Source organism: Chamaea fasciata, unplaced genomic scaffold, assembly GCF_029207755.1.
Source record: "Chamaea fasciata isolate MVZ Bird 193981 ecotype frontalis unplaced genomic scaffold, bChaFas1.0.hap1 SCAF_9, whole genome shotgun sequence".
NCBI classification, from domain to species: Eukaryota; Metazoa; Chordata; class Aves; order Passeriformes; family Sylviidae; genus Chamaea; species Chamaea fasciata.
The window spans coordinates 28,765,423-28,784,705 of record NW_027094094.1 but is presented as its reverse complement, the minus strand read 5'-3'; the positions used below and the strand labels follow the sequence as shown (position 1 = coordinate 28,784,705).

General features: G+C 45.2%; 1 protein-coding gene across 2 annotated transcripts; it reads left to right on the top strand.

Moving 5' to 3' along the window:
- The first annotated feature begins 604 nt into the window (after positions 1-604).
- Positions 605-18,975, top strand: SLC16A9 (solute carrier family 16 member 9). 2 transcript variants are annotated; one of them, XM_066191655.1, is made up of 7 exons: positions 605-701; positions 4,737-4,792; positions 6,132-6,359; positions 14,160-14,303; positions 15,164-15,259; positions 16,830-17,738; positions 18,060-18,975. In XM_066191655.1, the coding sequence occupies exons 3-7, from the start codon at positions 6,164-6,166 to the stop codon at positions 18,236-18,238; spliced, it is 1,524 nt and encodes a 507-aa protein (XP_066047752.1). In that variant the 5' UTR covers positions 605-701; positions 4,737-4,792; positions 6,132-6,163; the 3' UTR covers positions 18,239-18,975. The 2 variants fall into 2 exon arrangements, with proteins under 2 accessions (XP_066047752.1, XP_066047753.1); XM_066191656.1 differs by lacking the exon at positions 605-701 and adding an exon at positions 1,227-1,491.
- The last annotated feature ends 308 nt before the right edge of the window (positions 18,976-19,283 follow it).

Genomic DNA, 19,283 nt, shown 5'->3' with positions numbered 1-19,283 from the left:
TTGCATCGCTGTCTGCAGCGCAAGTTGGCGGCCTTTTGGCATCGCTGGTGGCGGGAGCCAGCGCCCGTTCCCGTCTTGCGGCCGTTCCGCTGCCCTGGGGACCCGCGCGGGTTCCGGTGTGCCCGGGGGAGCGCGGCCCTGCGCTGCCCCGGCGCGGGTGTACGGGGCGGGGGATGGCGGCAGGGGGTCACCGTGCCTCGGGCCCGGGCCAGGCTGAGAGCGGCGGGGCTGCGCTGGGGACGGGCAGGGACGGCCGGCGGGACACGGCGGTGAGCGGCGCTGCCCGGGGCACGGGGGCGGCTCCCGCCCGGCCCCCGGCTGGGGACGACCCTCGGCCAGGGACGCGTGTCCGCCTGTCCCCGGCGAGAGCCGGGCAGGGGGAGGCGGCGGGTGGGGGTCTGCCCGCGGGGCAGGAGCAGGAGCAGGAGCGGGGCAGGGCGGCGGAGGTGAGTGCGAACCGAGCGGCCGCCCCGCCCGCCCGGAGGGGCGGGGGTCGGGGCGGCCCCCCCCGCGCCGGGGCTGCGGGCGGAGGCGGCGGCGGTGGCGGCCCCCGGCAGCTCCTCCCCCGCCCGAGTTACAACCGGTTCGTGCCGGCCGCGGCCCGCCCGCCGCGCCGCGATGCGGGGCTGCCCCGGCTCCCCGGGGGCGGCTCCGGGCCCCCGCCCCACGGGCCGCCCGCCCCACGGGCCGCCCGCCCGCAGGTAACGGGGCCCTCGGGGGGAGCCGCGCTGCGGGGGCGGGGGGCGGCCGGACGGAGCCCCCGCCGGGGCCGCTGTCCCCCGGTTCGGCCCGGCCCGGCCCGGCCCCGCTCTGCGGCGGGAGCTGCCCCGGGGGCTAGGGCGGCAGGGCCGGGCCGGGGGTGCGGGGGGCTCCGCGCGGTCTCCGGGGAGAGGCTTCGGGAAAAGGAGCTGGAGCGGATCGTGCCGCCGACCCGGGGCGAGCGCATCCCTTGCGGTGCCCGTCGCCGACCACCCCTCAGCGCTGGCTGTGGTGGCTCCCGGTGTGCCCTGTTGGCATCCGGCGGGCACTGGGAGGCGTGCGACATCAGCACACGGGCACATGGCAGCGGGCGCCCATCGCCATCGGTGCGTGCCCTCCGCGGGAGCCCGCCAGCCTCGGTGTGTGCCCATTGCGGGCGCCCCGGGGCGGGGCACCGCGGCTGGACCGTGCGTGGTGGCATCGGGACGGCGAGGGCGACCTTCAGTCACCTCCTGGTGCGCGTCACTGCGCGGATGAGCGCTTCCCGTCGAAACCGGCCTGGAGCTGGAAGGCGTCAATGTGTAACGCGGGGCTGTGGGCTGGCCCCCGAGGGCGTGGGGAGAGGCGAGGCGAGCCGGGGGTTATAAGAAGCCATCCATCCATCCATGCCCACGGAGACCCTGGCCAAGGGGCACGGACGGACCGAGGGAGCAGATGCCGAAGGGAAGCCTCGCAGGTTGTGATGCCTAAGGCGGCGCACGTCGTGCTCTCGTTTTGCAGAGGACATCTCTGGTAAATCGTCTTGGCTGGTGGTTTCTGGCAGCGCCGGCTCACATCTGCCTGCATGGATGCTTGCTAGTGTCCGACAGGCACTATAGTTGTACTTTCGGGGGGTTTTCCATCCGTTCTGGGGCAGTGAGGCTCTGGAAACAGGTAGGACAGGTTCTGCTGAGCTGACAGATTTGTGCAAAGCTGACTGGTTTGTGTGCTGCCCCACTGATGCTTCTTAACGTAAACTAATTTTGCACAATAGAAAAACATTACGTTGTTGGTAAGTTTTGTTCTGGTGCTTTGTTTTGTTTTCAATTTCACACTTCTATCATCCATCAGAAACAGAAGGAAACAGTGCTATTGACAACTCTCTTGCTTAACTGACAGAAGGGCAAGTAGAGAAATGTGAGAAGTAGGCAGACCTGAATATTGGGAACTAGAAGGGAAATACATATATTTCAGGGTCACACAGGAAGCTACTGTAGCTAGAAGATCAGATAAAGTCTGATGTCACAGAAGTACAAATGCATCTTTCCGTGAATTTAATACAATGCTTATGCTGTTGCATCAGTACATGTGCAGGTGTTTGGATATGATGAGCATGTTAAAAGTAACTATAATGCACCAGTTTCATGCTCTAGGTGTTACTTGCAAGCCAAGGGTAGCAACAATTTCAGACGATAATTGCAAGAGCTTGCCTGAAAAATAAACAGAAATTTACGAGAAATCTGATTCAGCTTAAAATGAGGGATGTTACTTTTCTGGCTGGTACCGTCTTGATTTGTAGCAGTGCCTTGCAAAACTTGACTAGCCCAGTGTTAATCATGCAGTTTCTGCTGACATCAGCTTTCTTTGCAGCCATGTGCTGCTTGCAGAAAGCAGCACACTTACCCGGGCTCCTGCTGCACAAAGAACAAGCTGGAAACAATTACATTGCTACTGTCTTTCTCAAGATTCCCTTTGCCACAGATTAATACAAGTTGCTGCTCTGAGGGCTAATGTTTCAGTGGTACTAATGTTCTTTTTTTTTGTGCTCTTTGTCATCTTTAAGCCAAATTCTAAGATTTATAGGAAGGGAGTTCAGTATTGTGATAATAGTGCTCAGAGCAAAGCAAATCATTGCTGCCAGACACTTCTCTCTTTCCCCATTGAAACTGTTGTTCAGTTTGTTCTCTAGGGTTTCTTTTTGTTGTGGTTGGTAAAGGCTTTCATCAAGCAGCTCTCTTCCTCTGATTCTTATTCGCAGTGAGTACAACTCACTGAAAAGCTTTTTCTCACCAAATTTCAAGTTATTGTTCAATTTTTTATGCTTCATGTCTCTTTTTCAGTATTTTTAATTTAATTTGGTTTCCTGGAGTCTGAAACAATATCCCTAGGCTTAGTGAACAGAAAGGTTTGTGAAACTGTTCCCACCTGAATCCTGAATCCTAAATGGTTGTTTATGTATTACCAGGATCACACAAGTCTTCCCAGTTGGTTCTGAGAAAAAAAAAAAAAATAATCCCCAAACTATTGACTCCCCTCACTCCCTTCTCTGCAGGCTTCTGCTTCTTCATTTTTGGTGTCCACATTTATCTTGACAATTTGTGTCCTCCTTCTACACAGACAGAAAATAGGAAAAGGCACTTTGGATCCCTCCCAGGTCGATGCATAGATTTGATGTCCGTGCAAGGGAAGGTTTAATTCTCCTGTCAGTTCTTTTCCCGCTACCCAGCTATTACAGTACAACTTGCCACTTTCACAGAAGCATTAACTAATGTGCCAATAGGAAGAGGACTGATATCCGTGGTCCCAGCAGTGGCTTGGTTGTCCAGGACATCTTTAACTGTCACAGCAGAGGGCTCTGGGGAACAGGCTCCTCGTGCAGGTCTGGCAGCTCCCTGCTCTCTGTGGCCTTGAGCCTTCAGGGGAGTTAGAACATACCTCAGTTTAGGTGTCAGGCACACAGCAGTGTGAGGTGAAGGAATAACCCGCAAAAACAGGAAGGGAACGAAAGGGAGGAGAAGGGAAGGGAAAGTCAGGTCATTAAAAACAGACCCTGGGATTTTACAGATCTGTTACTCCTCTGAGGATGATTTCTGAGGGGGAAATGATGGTGTGTTTTACTTTTTGCTTGCCAGTTGTGGTCTGTAAATGGCTTGGAACATTCAGAGAATAGAGATGGTTTTGATGCCTAAAGTGTTGTTATTTAGCTAAAAGATGCAAAAGAGATCTGTGATGAAAAATAGGAGTTGTCAGGATGTAGAAGGTCAGCACTTCTACTGCTGTAAATTGGGTGCAGTTGGTAAATTCAGTTGTACTGTGCAGCATTGCAACAGGTGACAAACTAATCCAGAGGTTTTTAGTCTTTCTATTAGAAGAGACTACGTGACCTGAGACTACGAAAACTTCTTTCCTCTCCTGCCCAGACGTTGCTTCCTTCCCATCAAATGTTTAGAATAGCAGAACTGAACTCAAGAGTTGTCTTTGTGCCAAGTTTTAGGGCATCAATATAATGGAAATCAATATAACAGCTAAAATGTGTTTGTTTTCTAAAGTTTATTTTTAAACAAATATGAGTTGGGGCTATTCACTGTCTACCTCCATTATTGTAGAGTTCTTCTGAAGACTTCCTTGCTTTGTCTCATTGTCTGCTTTTAGAGCGGTTACTTATTTCCACTATTTTTTCCTCTAGGCAGGGGGGAAACAAGCCAAGTGATAATTACTTGATTCATGGAGAGATGCATAGGTCAGCTCTTGGGGACTGCATTCAAATAACTCAAATATTTCATGTAGAAATACGGGAATCCCTTTTTGTGTGAAGACTATTGTTACAGGAAAGTGCCCATGACTTCTGTCTATCCCAGCTGCCCCCCTTGCATCTCACAGGATCAAGGGACACTCACCAGGCATTGGAGAGAGTCAGAGCTTACATTTATAAGCTGAAACAAGTAACTTTGTAACCTTTGTAACTGGGAATGTTGTATCTTCAAGGACACTCAGTATATTAAAATTGTAAATCACTCCCAAAGGACCCAGGATGTCAAAACGTATTTTGCGTTAGTAGGCGATGTTTTTGTTATTTGAGGGCTCAAGGCTGCTGTCAGATGTTAATTAATTGCAGGGGAATCAGTACTTCTCCACGGAGATAACTTGTTTGCTTCTGAAGTTCTTCCGAGGAGATTTTAAAAAGAAGAAATTTCGTGTGAAGCCACTGTTTTTCCAGAGTCGTGTTTGCTGTCGCAGTGATACGTTGGCTGAAAACTTGCTTTGTTCTTTTTCTGCAGGTAGTTGTCACATGAAGGTGCATTTGTAGGAAGCTGACGGATTTTTGTCATCATCTGTGAGTATCTACCCTCAAAGGAACATCTAAGTGTATCTGTAAGCTAGAACTGCCCTTTTTCATGTACAATTCCTCAAAATTTTATACTGCAGTGTTTTTGTTAGGTTTTCCATGCAAATTCTTAAAAATTGCCCAAGAAAAGGGTGTGAGGAACTCAGATGGGAATTCTGTTATTGTCTGCTTGTTTTCCCCATTGCTTTTATACAGCACTAATTTTTTTTCCATTTCCGCTGGGTTCCTAAGTCAAAAAGGCAGTGCAATGCATTTATTTTTCTGCTTTGCCTCTTGGGAGCCTCCCAGAGCAGAGCTGTTACTGCAGCAGTCTTAATGCTGAAGCTGCAGTGTGGAGATGGTCCTTGAGAATATTTCATAAAGAGAACAGGGTAAGACCTTATCTCTTTCTATCTTCCAGGGTGAAGGAAATAAAACTGTTGAGAATCATATATCTGGTTAGTGGCAGAGGCAGGGGCAGAGCATGTGTTTTGTGATCATCACCTGGGCAGATTGCTCCCTGTAGAGTGGGAGGGCGGGCTGGTTGTGTGCACAGGGAGACTCCTAAGCAGTGTAGCCTGGAAAACCTCTAAATTTGCTAGATTTTAGAATGGTGATGGATTGTGCCATGCAAAGGAGAAGGGTGGTATCTCTGGAGTCCAGGAAGTGATTGCCAATCTGGGGAAGGCTGATGTGTGCCAACTGCGCAGAGGGAAGACACTCTAGCAGGTTATAGCAGATTTTTGTGTGCGTGTTTGCTGCTGTCATGTCTTGGCATATAAGCCACACCTGTACACAGTCTTAGAGCTCACTTCACAAATATATTTGAAATGACTTTTGGATGCAGCTCTCTACACATCGTTTTGTTGACGGAGCAGAGTACTTAGCTGTTACTACTGCCAAAATGTCAGTCTTCCTCTTGGCCTGCCCCTCCCAGAGTGGCAAACACCTTAATAAATGGCAAGATACTGTGCTGAGATGGGAACTGAGTAGAGATTTTTTTTGCTCCTGTTCTGATATTCATGGTGTTAACAGCAGGTGACCCTGGGGCTCTCTTGTTGAACTGTGGCAGATATTATTGCCTGAAGTTTTCACAAAGCAAATTAACTGCTTTTCTGTCCCACAGTGCTGGTGTATGTATGATTTAGTGTGCTTTGGGTGCTGTCTTTCTGTTAGAGAGCAGAGGTGCGGGCATGGCAGCCCCAGTTTCCATTGCCTGTGTGCTGTGCTGCTCATGAAGGATGGCTGAACCCAGCCTCTGCCTGAACGTGCACTTCTCCGCACAGCTCCCGTGGTCAGTCACGTTTCTAACGCTCTGTTCTGTTCTCTTTGGGTTTTGTTTGCACAGGTGCTGCCCCGTCCCTGCACCCAGCCGCCAGGATGGTATTTCGGAAGCCCCCAGATGGTGGCTGGGGCTGGGTGATTGTTGCAGTTTCCTTCTTCACCCAGTTCCTGTGTTACGGATCACCGCTGGCGGTGGGAGTCCTGTACCTGGAGTGGCTGGATGCTTTTGGAGAAGGGAAAGGCAAGACTGCCTGGGTTGGATCGCTGGCAAATGGAATCGGATTGCTTGCCAGTAAGTGCAGAAGCAGTATCTGTCTTAAATTGAAACATTTCGTCTGTGTGTGCTCTTGGAATTGTATCAAAAAGTGCTGGAAGTGAGGGTGCTGCATTTTTGTTTCAGGTCAAGATGGGTAAGGAGATTACATTTATAGTTTTACTATGCATGACCCGGAGCAATGTAATGATAAAAGAGCAATAAAAATATTCCTGTTAGAAAATTCAAAATTATTGCTTTTGAATAAACTAGAAAAGCCATACTCTAGCAAGCTGAACAGTAATTATGTTGCTTTTTTTTTTTTTAACGAGACTTTAAGACTAACATTTACATTATTTTCTTAAAATCAGGGCAAACTGTTGGTCTGACATGGCTCAAGTGCTTTATGGAAAAAAATTCAGCAAACCAGTTGCTAACTTTTCAGTTCTAGCAGTAAACCTGCCAGTGAGGGTAGTTGGGAGCTCCTTTGCATTTTCTATTTGAGAAAAAACTCCCTTTGAAGACTGGAAAATTGTGGCTAACAATAGCATTAAATAAATCAACTTTACTGGAAGCTTTTCTTTAGTAAGACATTGTCACTTGGAGAGCAACAGCAGAGTTTTAGGGAAATAAAAACTCACCTTGCAATTTTCTAGGTTATTGTTGTTTTAATATCAGGCACGGGTATTTACTGGGTCATATCACTAACTTGTTTTTCAAAGATTCACCATGGGAACTATTATCTACTTGCTGGATCTGGAAAAAATTGCTTGTCAGCAGGGCAGCTGCTACAGGCAAAAGCAATAATGTGGTTTAATGGACAAAATGCAGCTCAGGATCCTGAGGAAACTCTTCTCGAAAGAAGTTTGATGTTCCAATAGCAATAAAGGCCTGAATAAAGAACACTGCTTTGTATGGCCCTGGAACTGATTGAATACCAGTGCCACACCGGTGTTAGGGTTTTTACCACCAGGCAGAAGAGAAATGGGCAAAGGCAGGTGGGTCACTAATCACAGGAAGACTATATTCAGTCTCAGGGTGTCAGTGGGTAAAGGACTGTAGATTGCCCTTCCATCAAGCTTTATTAAATTTTTCTGTGTTATGGGTATTAACTCCTACTATTAGTTCATCAAGACCTAAATAGACTTGAGTGAAAGAGTGAAGTGGGATGAAAATAAGGATAAACAAGGTGATTACTGAAGGAAAAACTATGCAGAAGGAAATTTCAAGCAAGCCCCCTCTTGTAGGAGTCCAGAAGTCTCTGGCTCTATTAAGAGCCTGAGTCCCTTTTCCCTTATGTCAACACCATGCTAGTTTCCAGATTTTAGTGCCCTCTGTCTTGCTACTGTGAGCAATTCTCAGCAGTGTGCTTTGAGCTGTGCTGGTTTTGGCTGGGGTAGAGTTCATTTTCTTCTCAGTGGCAACGTTTTGGACATGTGCTGAATACAGGGTTGATAAAGTAGAGGTGTTTCTCTTATTGGTGAGCAGGGCTAACAGAGCCGAGGTCTTTCCCGCTGCTCCTGCTGCCAGGCTGGGGAGGGGACTGGGGCCGCATAGGAAATCAAGAGGAGACACAGACAGGACAGGTGACCCCAGCTGAGCAAAGGGATGTTCCGTGCCGTGTGACATCTTGCTCAGTGTATAAACTGGGGGAGAAGGAGGAAGGGGGGTCTTCTGAGAGATGGCATTTGTCCTCCTGAGTCACAATCAGGCGTGATGGGGCCCTGCTCTCCTGGGGATGGCTGAGCACCTGCCCTGCCATGGGAAGCAGTGAATGAATGAAATCCTTGGTTTCCAAAGTGTGCTTTGCTTTCCCAATTAAACTGCCTTTACGTCAATCCAAGACTTCCAGCTTTTTCCCTTCTGAGTCCCCCTGTTCCTGCTGGTGGGGCAGTGAGACAGTGGCTGCTTGGGCTTGGTTGTGGCTGGGGTTAAACCATGACAGCAGCAAAGGGAAAGTCCTGTGATGAATAACACAAATCAAAGGTGCTCTTGTGACTGATTTTAGCGTGGAATGATTAAATGAAGGTTTGACAAGTTAGGAGGAATGCTGTCTGTCCCTGTGATTTCATTCTTTCAGTTTGGCACTCAGAAGCTTAATAACCATTCCTACCTTTTATGCTTTCAAAAGAAAGTACAGGGAGCGTCTTTTAATTACATTGATGTTATTAAAATTGACTGAAATTTATCTGGAATGAAAGATCCTGCTGTTTGTCAAGCTGGAATCTGACCCTAATCATAAATCTACTAAATTTCCTCCTTAAAAGTATGCAATCTTATGATACAAGCTGTTTAGTTTTAGTTTCCAGCTGACGAATAACGTTATCTTTAAGTAGTATATTTTGAAGTGACCCTTGATTAGTGTGATGGATGTCTAGAGAATGTAATCAAATTACTTCAAAATGTTCTTTAAAGCCTGTAGCTTGATGCAGTCTTTTTGCCAAGACTCCCACACTTTTAATTAAGGCTCTATTGGAGAGCCATTAAGACTCTTCTGTGAGTTTTCTTCAACTTAACATCACCTTTCTGAACCTATAGATGGCAGACTGGAAAAGGAATGACCGTATGACAGACTAGCAGCCACAGACAGGAAATAAATCAGTGTCCATTTTCTTAGGAAGACTTTTCTCATTGATAGCACTGGCAATCACATTCACCAGCTTCTTTAACAGAGAAAGTTAGGGCTGGTGACTGCTGTATTAGTACTGTAATTTCACCAAACCCAAGAAGAAGTGTGGCATCTGGCACAGAAAAAGGTTCTCTGTCTTCTCCCCTTCCCTCTGTTCGTGTAGTCTGAAACATTTTTTTTAAGCCGCTGATGCTGGTGAGCACTTTCATGTTTGCTGCATCAGTATCCTTTCTAAAATGTTTACTTCTGACTTATGTGAGAGCTAAACTTAGACTGGAGACATAGAAACCCAGTAAGGCACCTTGTTTATTTGGATTCATTTCCTGGGCACCTGGTGTTGGGTTTCTGTCCTTTTGCTCGGGGCACAGACGGTGTTGCTAAGGCAGTGTCCAGCCTGAGCTGCACTGTTCACCTCGTCAGCTGGAAAGGGATCACGTTGACCTCTTTCTCACTGCATGGCTTGGGTTATGACATTCTGGGATGAAACCTTCCAGAGCAGTGGAAGAAATGTGCCTAGAACAGTAGAAGACAAGCCCCAGTGTTACTGCAGAAGGCAGAGGTGAGAGCTCCTCTGCAGAATGAGGTGTTACAACGTTGGTCAGGCTGCGGCAGATGTGGCACATGGCTCCAGGGCTTGTTCGGCAGGAAGAAATTGAAAGAGCTTAGTAGGTTTCCCTTACTAAAACAGGCCAGAGGAGGATATTTATACATATTCTTGAACATCATGTGTTTCTTCTGCACCAAGTGTTCTTAATTTTGCATCCATTTGGAGCCTGAAATTAAATTTGATCCATGTTACACTTGTTAAAAGCAAAACAAAGGCCTTGGCGCCTGTAATTGGCACCACAGCTGTTTATCGTAAGGGTTGACTTCACAGTCCTTGGCATAGGAGGAGGCACCAGCAATGTCTCCATTCCTACTTCCCTTCATTAATGGAGAGAGAACAAAGGGAAGATTCTCTCTGGAAAGAGACGCCTTGATAATCTGATGGGATGTTTCTGCTGATCGGAGCCATTCACTGCTAAATGTTTAAAAAGCTAAATTTTGTGTTTTCAAGCAACAATTTTACTACTCTATTGCTGCCTTTGCAGCATCAACGTATTTTTGGACAAAAGCCTCACTCAGATATAGCCCCCACTGTAAAGTATGGAAGCTGTAAATAGCTTCTGCGTAGGGGAGAGGGTGTCCCCAAGATTCCTCTGAAAATAAGCCCAGTTCATATAACAACTTTTTTTAGAAGGGAACTGTCCAATCAGTTGGGAGTGGGCTGCTGCCCAGTGTGAAAAGCTTTTTTTTCTCATCTATATTCATATCCAAAGTACAGGCATTTGGAGGACATTATATTTATTATAACCAGGTTTTAGAAATGCGCTCAATATGGAAGAAATGTTCTTGTATTCTGTCCAGTGGATTTTACATGGAGTCCGTGACCATTTTTTTCTACTCAACAGTTCCAACAGGCTCGGACAGATGCCCAGGTAGGGTGGGTCAGATTAATGCAGGTGATAAGAAAAAGAACTCGGTTGTCCAATATAGTTTGTTTAGCAAAAGGTTTTGTGTATGAGGTGGAGGAGGGAGTACCCTTGAGATTAGTGAGTGGAGGAAGGGAGTGTTGTTTTACAGGTTTTTTTCACTTCATGTGAAAATTTTGAGGAAGAAAGTTCTAGTTCTTGATGTCCGTAGAACAAAACAACTTCGTACTTGTCGGCAGGTCAGCACATTTCTATAGGTTTAAGTTCCTGAGTGCAGCAGGTGGCTTGTTTTCATGTCTCAGGAAGGACTCACTGACACATCCAGGTCTCACTAAGGGTAAAGTATTTAATTCAAAGTAATCTTAATAAAAATACCGGTGTACAAATGATCCCTCCTAGGTGTTCTTCCTCTTTGGTCTCTCTGTATGGAGATCTACTGTGAAAGCCAATCTTCTTTCTGCTGCTGCTTCCCATTTTGTCTGGGCATCTTGTTGACTGCTCCCCTGATAATCGTGTTGCTGACTGCAAGTCGTGACAGGTCGTGTGCAGAAGAGCAGTGTCTGTTCCTGTGCTGAGTCTTTCTTCCTAGAGTTAGCTGTCATTCCAATAATCTGTGCTGCTGTCTTTTTTTGATTGAGTTTGGTCTAGTTTTAAGATACATCATTTGAAAAGGAAAAAGCCTTAGGAATTTTATTTGTAAAAGAGGTAAATATTTATCAGTGTCATCAGATATTGTACTAGTTCCAGTGCTAACCCCTGGAGCTGCTGGCAAACTGAACAAAATGCTGGCTTAAAAGTTATTTTTCATGCTTACAATTGAGGATTGCCACTGAGATTTTTTTTATGTTGTTCATATAATGGTGAGAGTCAGCTAATGAAAACCCTTATGCTGCCTGTAGATCTGTTTCCTATGTGGCTGTATGCAGACTCCTGCATTCTTCAGAATGCCCACTTTCAGCAAAATCCACGGGGCAAGTCTCAGTCCCACTCTGTGAAAGTTGGATTTTTACTGGAATTTACTGCCTTGAACCTATTGTGCTTCAAATATTCATAGAGGATAACGAGTTTGTGTGCAGTCAACTCCTGTACAAGTAGCATGGTAATAATTGACTGTGCTGTGCCTGGTGGAAAAAAAATGCCAGTGCTATGGGAAACAGAGAAAGGGATGCAGTGCAGGGAGGCAGGAAAGGACAAAGATGCTGGCTGTCGGGGTGACTTTCTTCAGTGACTCATTTTCTAGCAGTGTGATGAGTGTGAAAGTCGTGCCTAGTGTGAGGGGGAAGATGGAGCAGTTTTTCTGCTCTACTCAGAGACCTACAATAACTATTTTAATGCTTACCCTGGCTCTCCTTCTTATAAACAGGGCTGTTGCTGAGTTGCCAGATGTCTTGCTGTGTGAGATGGCAGATTAATACTGAGCTTACTGGAGCAGGTTCTTCAGTTTTGTGCAGGTTGTTTTCCAAGTTAGAGCGAAAAGATCTCTTTGTACTCTTTGTTCTCCTTTGGAATTAGGTTCTGTAAGGAGGAGAAGCTGGAAGAGCATCTCCTTGGGGCTTGTCAGGGATGCTTTTGACCGTGTTCCAGTGGAGATGTCCTTCTCTGGTTATGAAGCCACGTCTTTCAGCTCTGGGTCTCTCTTGTTCTGGCTTGGGGTCAGAGGGTCCAGTTTCACCTCAGAGGCTGTGGTAGGGATCAGTGATGTCTGTACCAGCACCACTACCCCAGACGGGACAGAAACCTTCTGAAAGTAGCTGTATCAAAATATAGAGAGCAAGTGGAAGGGAAATGCTGTTTGTTTTAGCAAGGTAGAAGGTCAGAAATAAAGAGTAGAAAGAGTACAAATTCCTCTGCTTAATTGAATTATGTTAAGACTACTTTCTGTTCTTTTAGTGTAGAGGAATTCTTTATATAAAACAAAGTCAATCCTTTGTTCATTTTTGAGTCCCGTGGTTTTAGGAAACATACCAATCTTAATTTGCCAGTTCTCGTAATTAATTCTAAGAATCAGCAACAATGTAATGCTCTCAGCTTTTGTTCTCAGCATGTTACTCTGCCCAGGTTATGCTGGCCAGCTTTCCTTCCCACAGCGTGCTGACTCCTGAGAAGCAGCATGTGCTTAGATCTTCTTTTTTCATTGCTTCCAAAATCCAATTAAACCTTCCTTTCCTGGAATATTCTCTTGATTCCTCTGTAACTCTGACTCTTTGCCTGGATAAGCCCCAGCTCAGACTCACCCCCCTTTATGTTCCCTGGGCAGATAGGTCTAATGTAGGGCAAAAGTTCTGGCCTGCCTTGTCTTTGAGGATCATTTCACCTGCTGATGAGTCTCTGCTCCTGCCTGCCAGAACTGCTTGTCCCATGGCTGGCAACCACAGGAAAACCTTGCCTGCATTCCCAGCTGCTCGCTCCTGTCTACAGACCTAGGCAAGCACCATCCCCGGGCTCCAACTGTTTACCTTGGATCACCTTTCTGGGCTCACTTCCCATCTGCTGGGAATCTGTTACGTGAGTCAGGGAGCACTAACCTTGACAAATGGCAGCCTCCAAAAAATTACTGCTTTTCCCGATTGAATCGACCATGGCGTGTGTGTGTATCACTTCAAATGAGATGCAAATGCTGCGAGGTGGTTTTGTTTGTTTGTATTAAATACTGGCATTCATCAGTGTATCTAACTTCTGATCTCAGAGTTGCTGAGTTTAGAAATGGGGCTAATATCTCGGTTTGTGTATGAAGGTTTGGAACTGCAGAGTTTCAGATAAGTTGTCTTTGCAAGCCTAGTCCCTTGCTGGTTGGTTATTTATGCAGGGCACCAAACTTGCACGCTACTAAAAGACTAAAAGGTGTATTCCAGGTCACACAACTGAAAATAAGTGCTTGTTCTGCAATTTCTGTGAGAACTGGCTGAGTAGAGGCAGGGTATGAATTCTGCCTCACCTTGTTCTTGTTTTGAAGAACTAAGAGAACTAAGAACCAAGAAATATTGGAGAGTAACCCCTCCTGAACTTGAATGTTGGTCTGGCTTCTCCCAGTAAGTGACTTCTTTTTTTCTCTAGTTTTACAGAGAAGCAGAGATGGGTACTAAAGGGTTCTTTGGTAGGACGCCTAGTCAGTATTTAATTCCCTCAAAAATCAGGGAAGAGTGGTGTTTGTCCTTGTCTGGCACACCAGCTGATATTCCCTCTGTGTAAGCACCAGGTGGCATTCTTACCGTGACTATGATCCCAAGTTACTGATTTTCCATTTCAGTTTTATAAACCATACATCGGGATGAATACAGATACTGCATTTCTGAAACACAGTTTTTGTGCTCTGTCAAAAAATACCTGCTTGCTTAAGGCCTGGCTGATGGTCTACCTTGGTTTTGTGTCTCAAGATAAAAATTCTTTTCAGAACCTTTGTGCGCCTTAGTTGTGTGGTGACAGTGTTGCTGTATGTTTTGTATCTTCCTATGTGTAAGGAATGTTTCATTCTCTCTTTCCCTCCCAGCCCCAGGACCCTTTCATGGCTTTGATGTTCGGTTTCTCCTTGAGGAAAATTTTGCAAGCCTGACCTTGAATATTTTTATAGTAGATTGCTTTACAGAACGCTGTGAAAATGAGTACTTCGGACTGTTGTCTAATTCAACTATACATTTAAATAGTTATCATAAGAAACATTTTCACAGATTGATATTTTTTTAGAAGTTCTTCCTGGTGCTGCTGTTTACTAGGAATGTTTTTCCTGTTTTTCCCCTCTAGGTCCTGTCTGCAGTATATGTGTATCATCTTTTGGAGCAAGACCAGTAGCTATCTTCAGTGGCTTTATGGTGGCTGGGGGCCTCATGATGAGCAGTTTTGCACCTAACATATACTTCCTCTATGTTTCGTATGGGATAGTTGTTGGTAAGAAACACCTTCCCTTCATTTTGAGACTATTTTGAGTCTTAGTTTATGAATATGAAGTGGGAAACCGTTTCACAGAGGGAGTGCTAGTCTGGGACTTGATTTATCAAGGAATATTTTACTTTTGGGCAGGGAGGGATGTTGCACAGACAGGCTGTTACCACATAGTAAAAGGAAAAAACAATGTAAATATTCTTGAGGGTTTGAAAACAGTTTGTCTTCTGTTGACACAATTGTTAGAGATGGAGAAGCTTAGGTTTTCCCTAAGGCCTGGAACTGAGCAGGTCTTCTGCTGGCATGAAATGCCAATCTTAAAGGAATAATACCTCTTCTGGAATTTCATCACGTACTCATTCTAATTTGATAAATTAGAGATCATTAGGGAGCGATGTTGTTCTCCACGTAAGTGGATTGCACAAAAAGAATGCTGTGCTAGAGGCATGAGAGTGCTGTTCTCCTGGCAGGTGGTGGCCTGCCCCTCTGTGCTGCTGTGGCTTATCAAATTAACTGTGTCAGGCATGGGGGCACTGGCTGGCCAGCGGAGCCCCGGCGTCGTGCTGGCCGGGCACGGTGCCACGGGGAGGCAGCTCTGCCCAGCTCTGGGGCCAGCCCCGGGCTCAGAGCCCTGCAGCCCTTCCACAGAGCACAGAGCTCGGCTGGGGAGCTCCTCAAAGCCAGCCTGCTCCACCCAGGCTCAGCAGCCAGGGAGGGTGCGGGCAGTCTGATGGCCCTGTGCTGAGCCAGAGTTAAAGGTACCTCAGTACCCAGGGGCACAATGGCATCACCTGGGGGATAACAAAGGGACACACGTTTCCTAGAGGATGTGGCATGTTTTATATCTTCCTCTTTTTTTTATCCAGGTCTTGGATGTGGCCTTTTGTATACTGCAACAGTTACCATCACGTGCCAGTATTTTGACAAACACAGAGGCCTTGCACTTGGTCTGATTTCAACAGGTAGGACGTTTAATTGTCATTCTCTCCAGCTTTTCAACACTGATGCAGCCACTGTTACCCTGGCAATAAAAAGCAGAAGGTTATGCTTTTCTCAGTAACTTAAGAAAGTTACTACTTTCTTAAATCAAAATATCAGTAGCAGTGAAGATTAAAACTCAGGTTTCAGATATAATAGTAACTACACTTGCAGGTTTATGCTATGGGTCATCAATATAGATGAGGATGGGATATTCACTGAAGTGAAAGCAGACTCATGTACCTTGGGCTGTGTGCCATGGATAATGAGGAGAAATATTCCACAGACTCCTCTTTATTCTTTTTGTTCTTACCCAGGACCAGAGGTGAGAAAGAGTTTGGAGATGCACGATATAAATGCTGCATCCCCACTACCTTAGCTGTACCTTTTCATTTTTAATGGCCTGAGTAGGAACAGTTACAGATGGCTGTTGTCTCATGCCTTGCTGTCTGTGTGCCATGGAGTGTCTGCTCTGAGCTCTTTTCCCGAGTAGCTGTCAGCGAGGAGACACAGCATCAGTGTAGTCAGTGTTGTAAGATGCTAATACCACATCCACGCTAGCTGAGAGGAGCTTCTGCAGAAATGTTTCCTGGGATCATTTTCCATGGCTTTGTTTTGGATTTCAGGTAGGTTGCCTTAAAGCCTGATCTTATTGTGCCCTGGTTAATTTTAGTACCTGGAAGGCAAAACAAGCATGGATTTTGTAATTGATTTTTCCTATGTTTAGCACCAAAGTACACAAATGGCTTGAATATAACCTGGTCTTCAGCAAATAATTTTAAAGTCTGTCATTAAATTGACTTGAAAACCAATGTTCTGTGCTTGTGAGGTTTGTGAGAAGACATCCACTAGTTAAAACAGAAATATGCTCACTGCAACCGAGAGCCTTTTCTTTAAATTAGTGGGATTGCATTAAATGCCTGTGCTCCTAGTAATTCCTCACTCTTCAGTGTTTTCTTCTGAATGGCCAAATTCCTCAAATGCACGTTTAGTCCTGTAGAGCTTCAGAAGTGCCTTTGGAGTAAACTCCCACCAGGCAAACCCTGCTCCTTAAACCCCAGGCAGTCAAGGCCGGCTTCTAGGAGGGTCTTGGTGAATTCCTGGTCTGTTTCTGCCTGGGAGTAGGAAGGTGGCAGCAAAGAGAAGAAAGGGCAAAACGTTGGAGTGGGAAATTCTAACTGCTAACTCAAAACGGTACCTGAAGATATACATGTATAGGAGTGCAGGGCAGAAGGGTGGCTTAACAGTTCTGTGATGTTTTTAATCAGGTCTAGTATTGATCCTACTTGTTTATAGAGTGTCTGCTAGTGTCATTGGTCACAGATTGTTCAGATATTTTGGGAGATTTTTTTTTTATTTTGTGGCTACTCAGTAAAGAAACTGTAACTTCAGGAGGGATGGTGACTTACCAGTTCCTTAAACCTGGGAGAGGAGAATTACAAATGAATTACCATTCCTCTGGCAGTGTATTCATAGCTGCTTTGTGGAATTTTGTTAGAGTTGAAGAATGGTCTTGGTTCTCCAGTTTAAACCAAACTTATTTTTCTTTCATAGGCTCAAGTGTTGGACTCTTTATATATGCAGCACTGCAAAGAGAGCTAATTGAGCTGTATGGACTGGATGGGTGTCTGCTAATAGTTGGTGCCCTGTCTCTGAATATATTAGCATGTGGCAGCCTAATGAGACCTTTGGAATCATCCAGTTCTCCTCCACCAGAGAAAACGTGTGTAGACAAAGTCCCAGATCAATATTTTGTTTACCACGAAAAGGAAAAGACCGTTGAAGAAAACATTAGCATCCTTGAAAAGGGCTACATTGATGAAAAATGCGTGAACAGTGTGCCCGATTGCAAACAGGATAGCATTTTGAATAAGAATGTATTGAGCTCAATAAGCATAAATGAGAAAGACACTTACAAAAAGAAAGTTGTAGAACAGACAAACTTCTGCAAGCAACTTGCCAAAAGGAAGTGGCAGCTCTATTTGACCTACTGGAAGGAGACCATGGTTCTTTTCAAGAACAAAGTATTTTCAGCTCTCTTTGTTGCCATCTTGCTCTTTGATATTGGTGGATTTCCTCCTTCTCTGCTCATGGAAGATGTAGCAAGAAGTGCAAACATTAGTGAAGATGACTATTATATGCCCCTTATTTCCATTATTGGCATTATGACGACTGTTGGCAAACTTATTTTAGGAATACTGGCAGATTTTAAGTGGGTTAACACTTTATATCTCTATGTGACTACCTTATTAATGACAGGAGTGGCCTTGTTTGCAATTCCATTTGCCAAAAGTTACCTTACATTAGCGATGCTTTCTGGAATTTTGGGTTTTCTGACTGGGAACTGGTCAATTTTTCCGTATGTAACAACAAAGACTGTGGGGATTGAGAAACTGACTCATGCCTATGGGATATTGATGTTCTTCGCTGGACTTGGGAATAGCCTCGGACCACCGATTGTAGGTAAGGGCAAGGTGGACAGTATAAACTGGACATGAGCTTGTCACAACCAGACAGAATGCTCTTGCATGTCCAGTAATAACAGAATGATGAAATCAAAATCTGCAACAAAAAAAAAAATCTGTTTGGCTGATTGTGTTTGTAATTTGGCTTTGAGGAAAAAGACATTTCGTGTCTAAGAGGTCAAACAGTGTTTTAGGTTTGGCCTATCTAATTTAATTTTATTTTGTTGTTTGGGTTTTTTTAATTTCTGTGTTGCTCCTCTACGCTGTCGATGCTGTGTTACATTTCACTGATGCACTTCTCCCTTATGCCCACCCTCAGGCTGGTTTTACGACTGGACGCAGGAGTACGACACTGCTTTCTACTTCAGTGGCTTTTGTGTCCTGCTGGGTGGATTTCTCCTGCTGTTGGCAGCGCTGCCCTGCTGGAATGCCTGCACCAATCAGAGCTCCAAGCTGCCTCCAAATACTTACTCCTACAAAGTTGCATCTAACGCTTAGGTGACAACTGGAAAACACTTTACACCTTTTTATATTACATAGCGAAGTATTTTAGTAATATTCCACTTATTTATGAAGCCCACAAATCCTCTTTCCACTAGAAAAATTCCATTGTTGCTTGTTGTTCAGTTCCTTTTTCTTCTTTTATTTCTTTTTTTTTTTTTTAATGTTATTTTTAAAAACAGTCTTATTTTGTATGCCCCGTGTTTTCAGCCTTTGTCTACTGTAATTTCCTTTCACCCTGTAAAGGAGATGTTCTGCTGTATTATCAGCTGTACTTTTTTTTAAGGGGGGGTTGGTATGGAGGGGTGAACACTTTGAAGCAAAAATGAAGGCCTGTTCTTTATAGGAGAGGGCTGGCATTTCTGCCACCTTCTGTAGGTCTCCAAGTTGCACAATTAGGCTTTACAAAACAAGAATTTGCCTTATTAAAATGTAATACTCTGGCAAGGTGCTTTTAACATCGTGCTTAGATTAACTTTTTTGTCTTTTTAAAGTTTCTCCAATTTACGATTAAGTGCCAATTGTGGGGGGGAAAAGAGGGGAAACAAAATCAACCTTGTGTTGTTGCATAACTGAAGTGAACATTATGATGAAAGTAAAGATTCTTATTACCACTGCGACTAAGAACCATGTTTATAAATATTGCACATTTTGTGAAGCCTGTTTATAAAACTGTTGAACCAAAACCTTTTAAACCAAGGAATAAATGTGATTGTTGAAACCGTGAAAGGAAATGCTGACTTGGTTATTCAAGTTCATAATCATCTTTATATCGAGGTTGAAGAGATGCTCGCTGAAGCCTGCCCACAGGTGAGTGTTTCTAAGCAAGGCACCCGCAGCCTTGTGGTCCTGGGGGTCTCTCTTGTTACACAACCACAGTTAAGTAGATTGGAGCTGCTGCAGAATGCTTAATAGTAGGGCTTTTAACAAGGTAGACCTGATTAAAAAGGGGATATTGTGACAGCAATGTCATCTCTGCTGTCCTTCTTTGGAGTGGATATTGCAAGGAGAAAAGTCAGTGACACAGAGCAAGAAAAAGCAT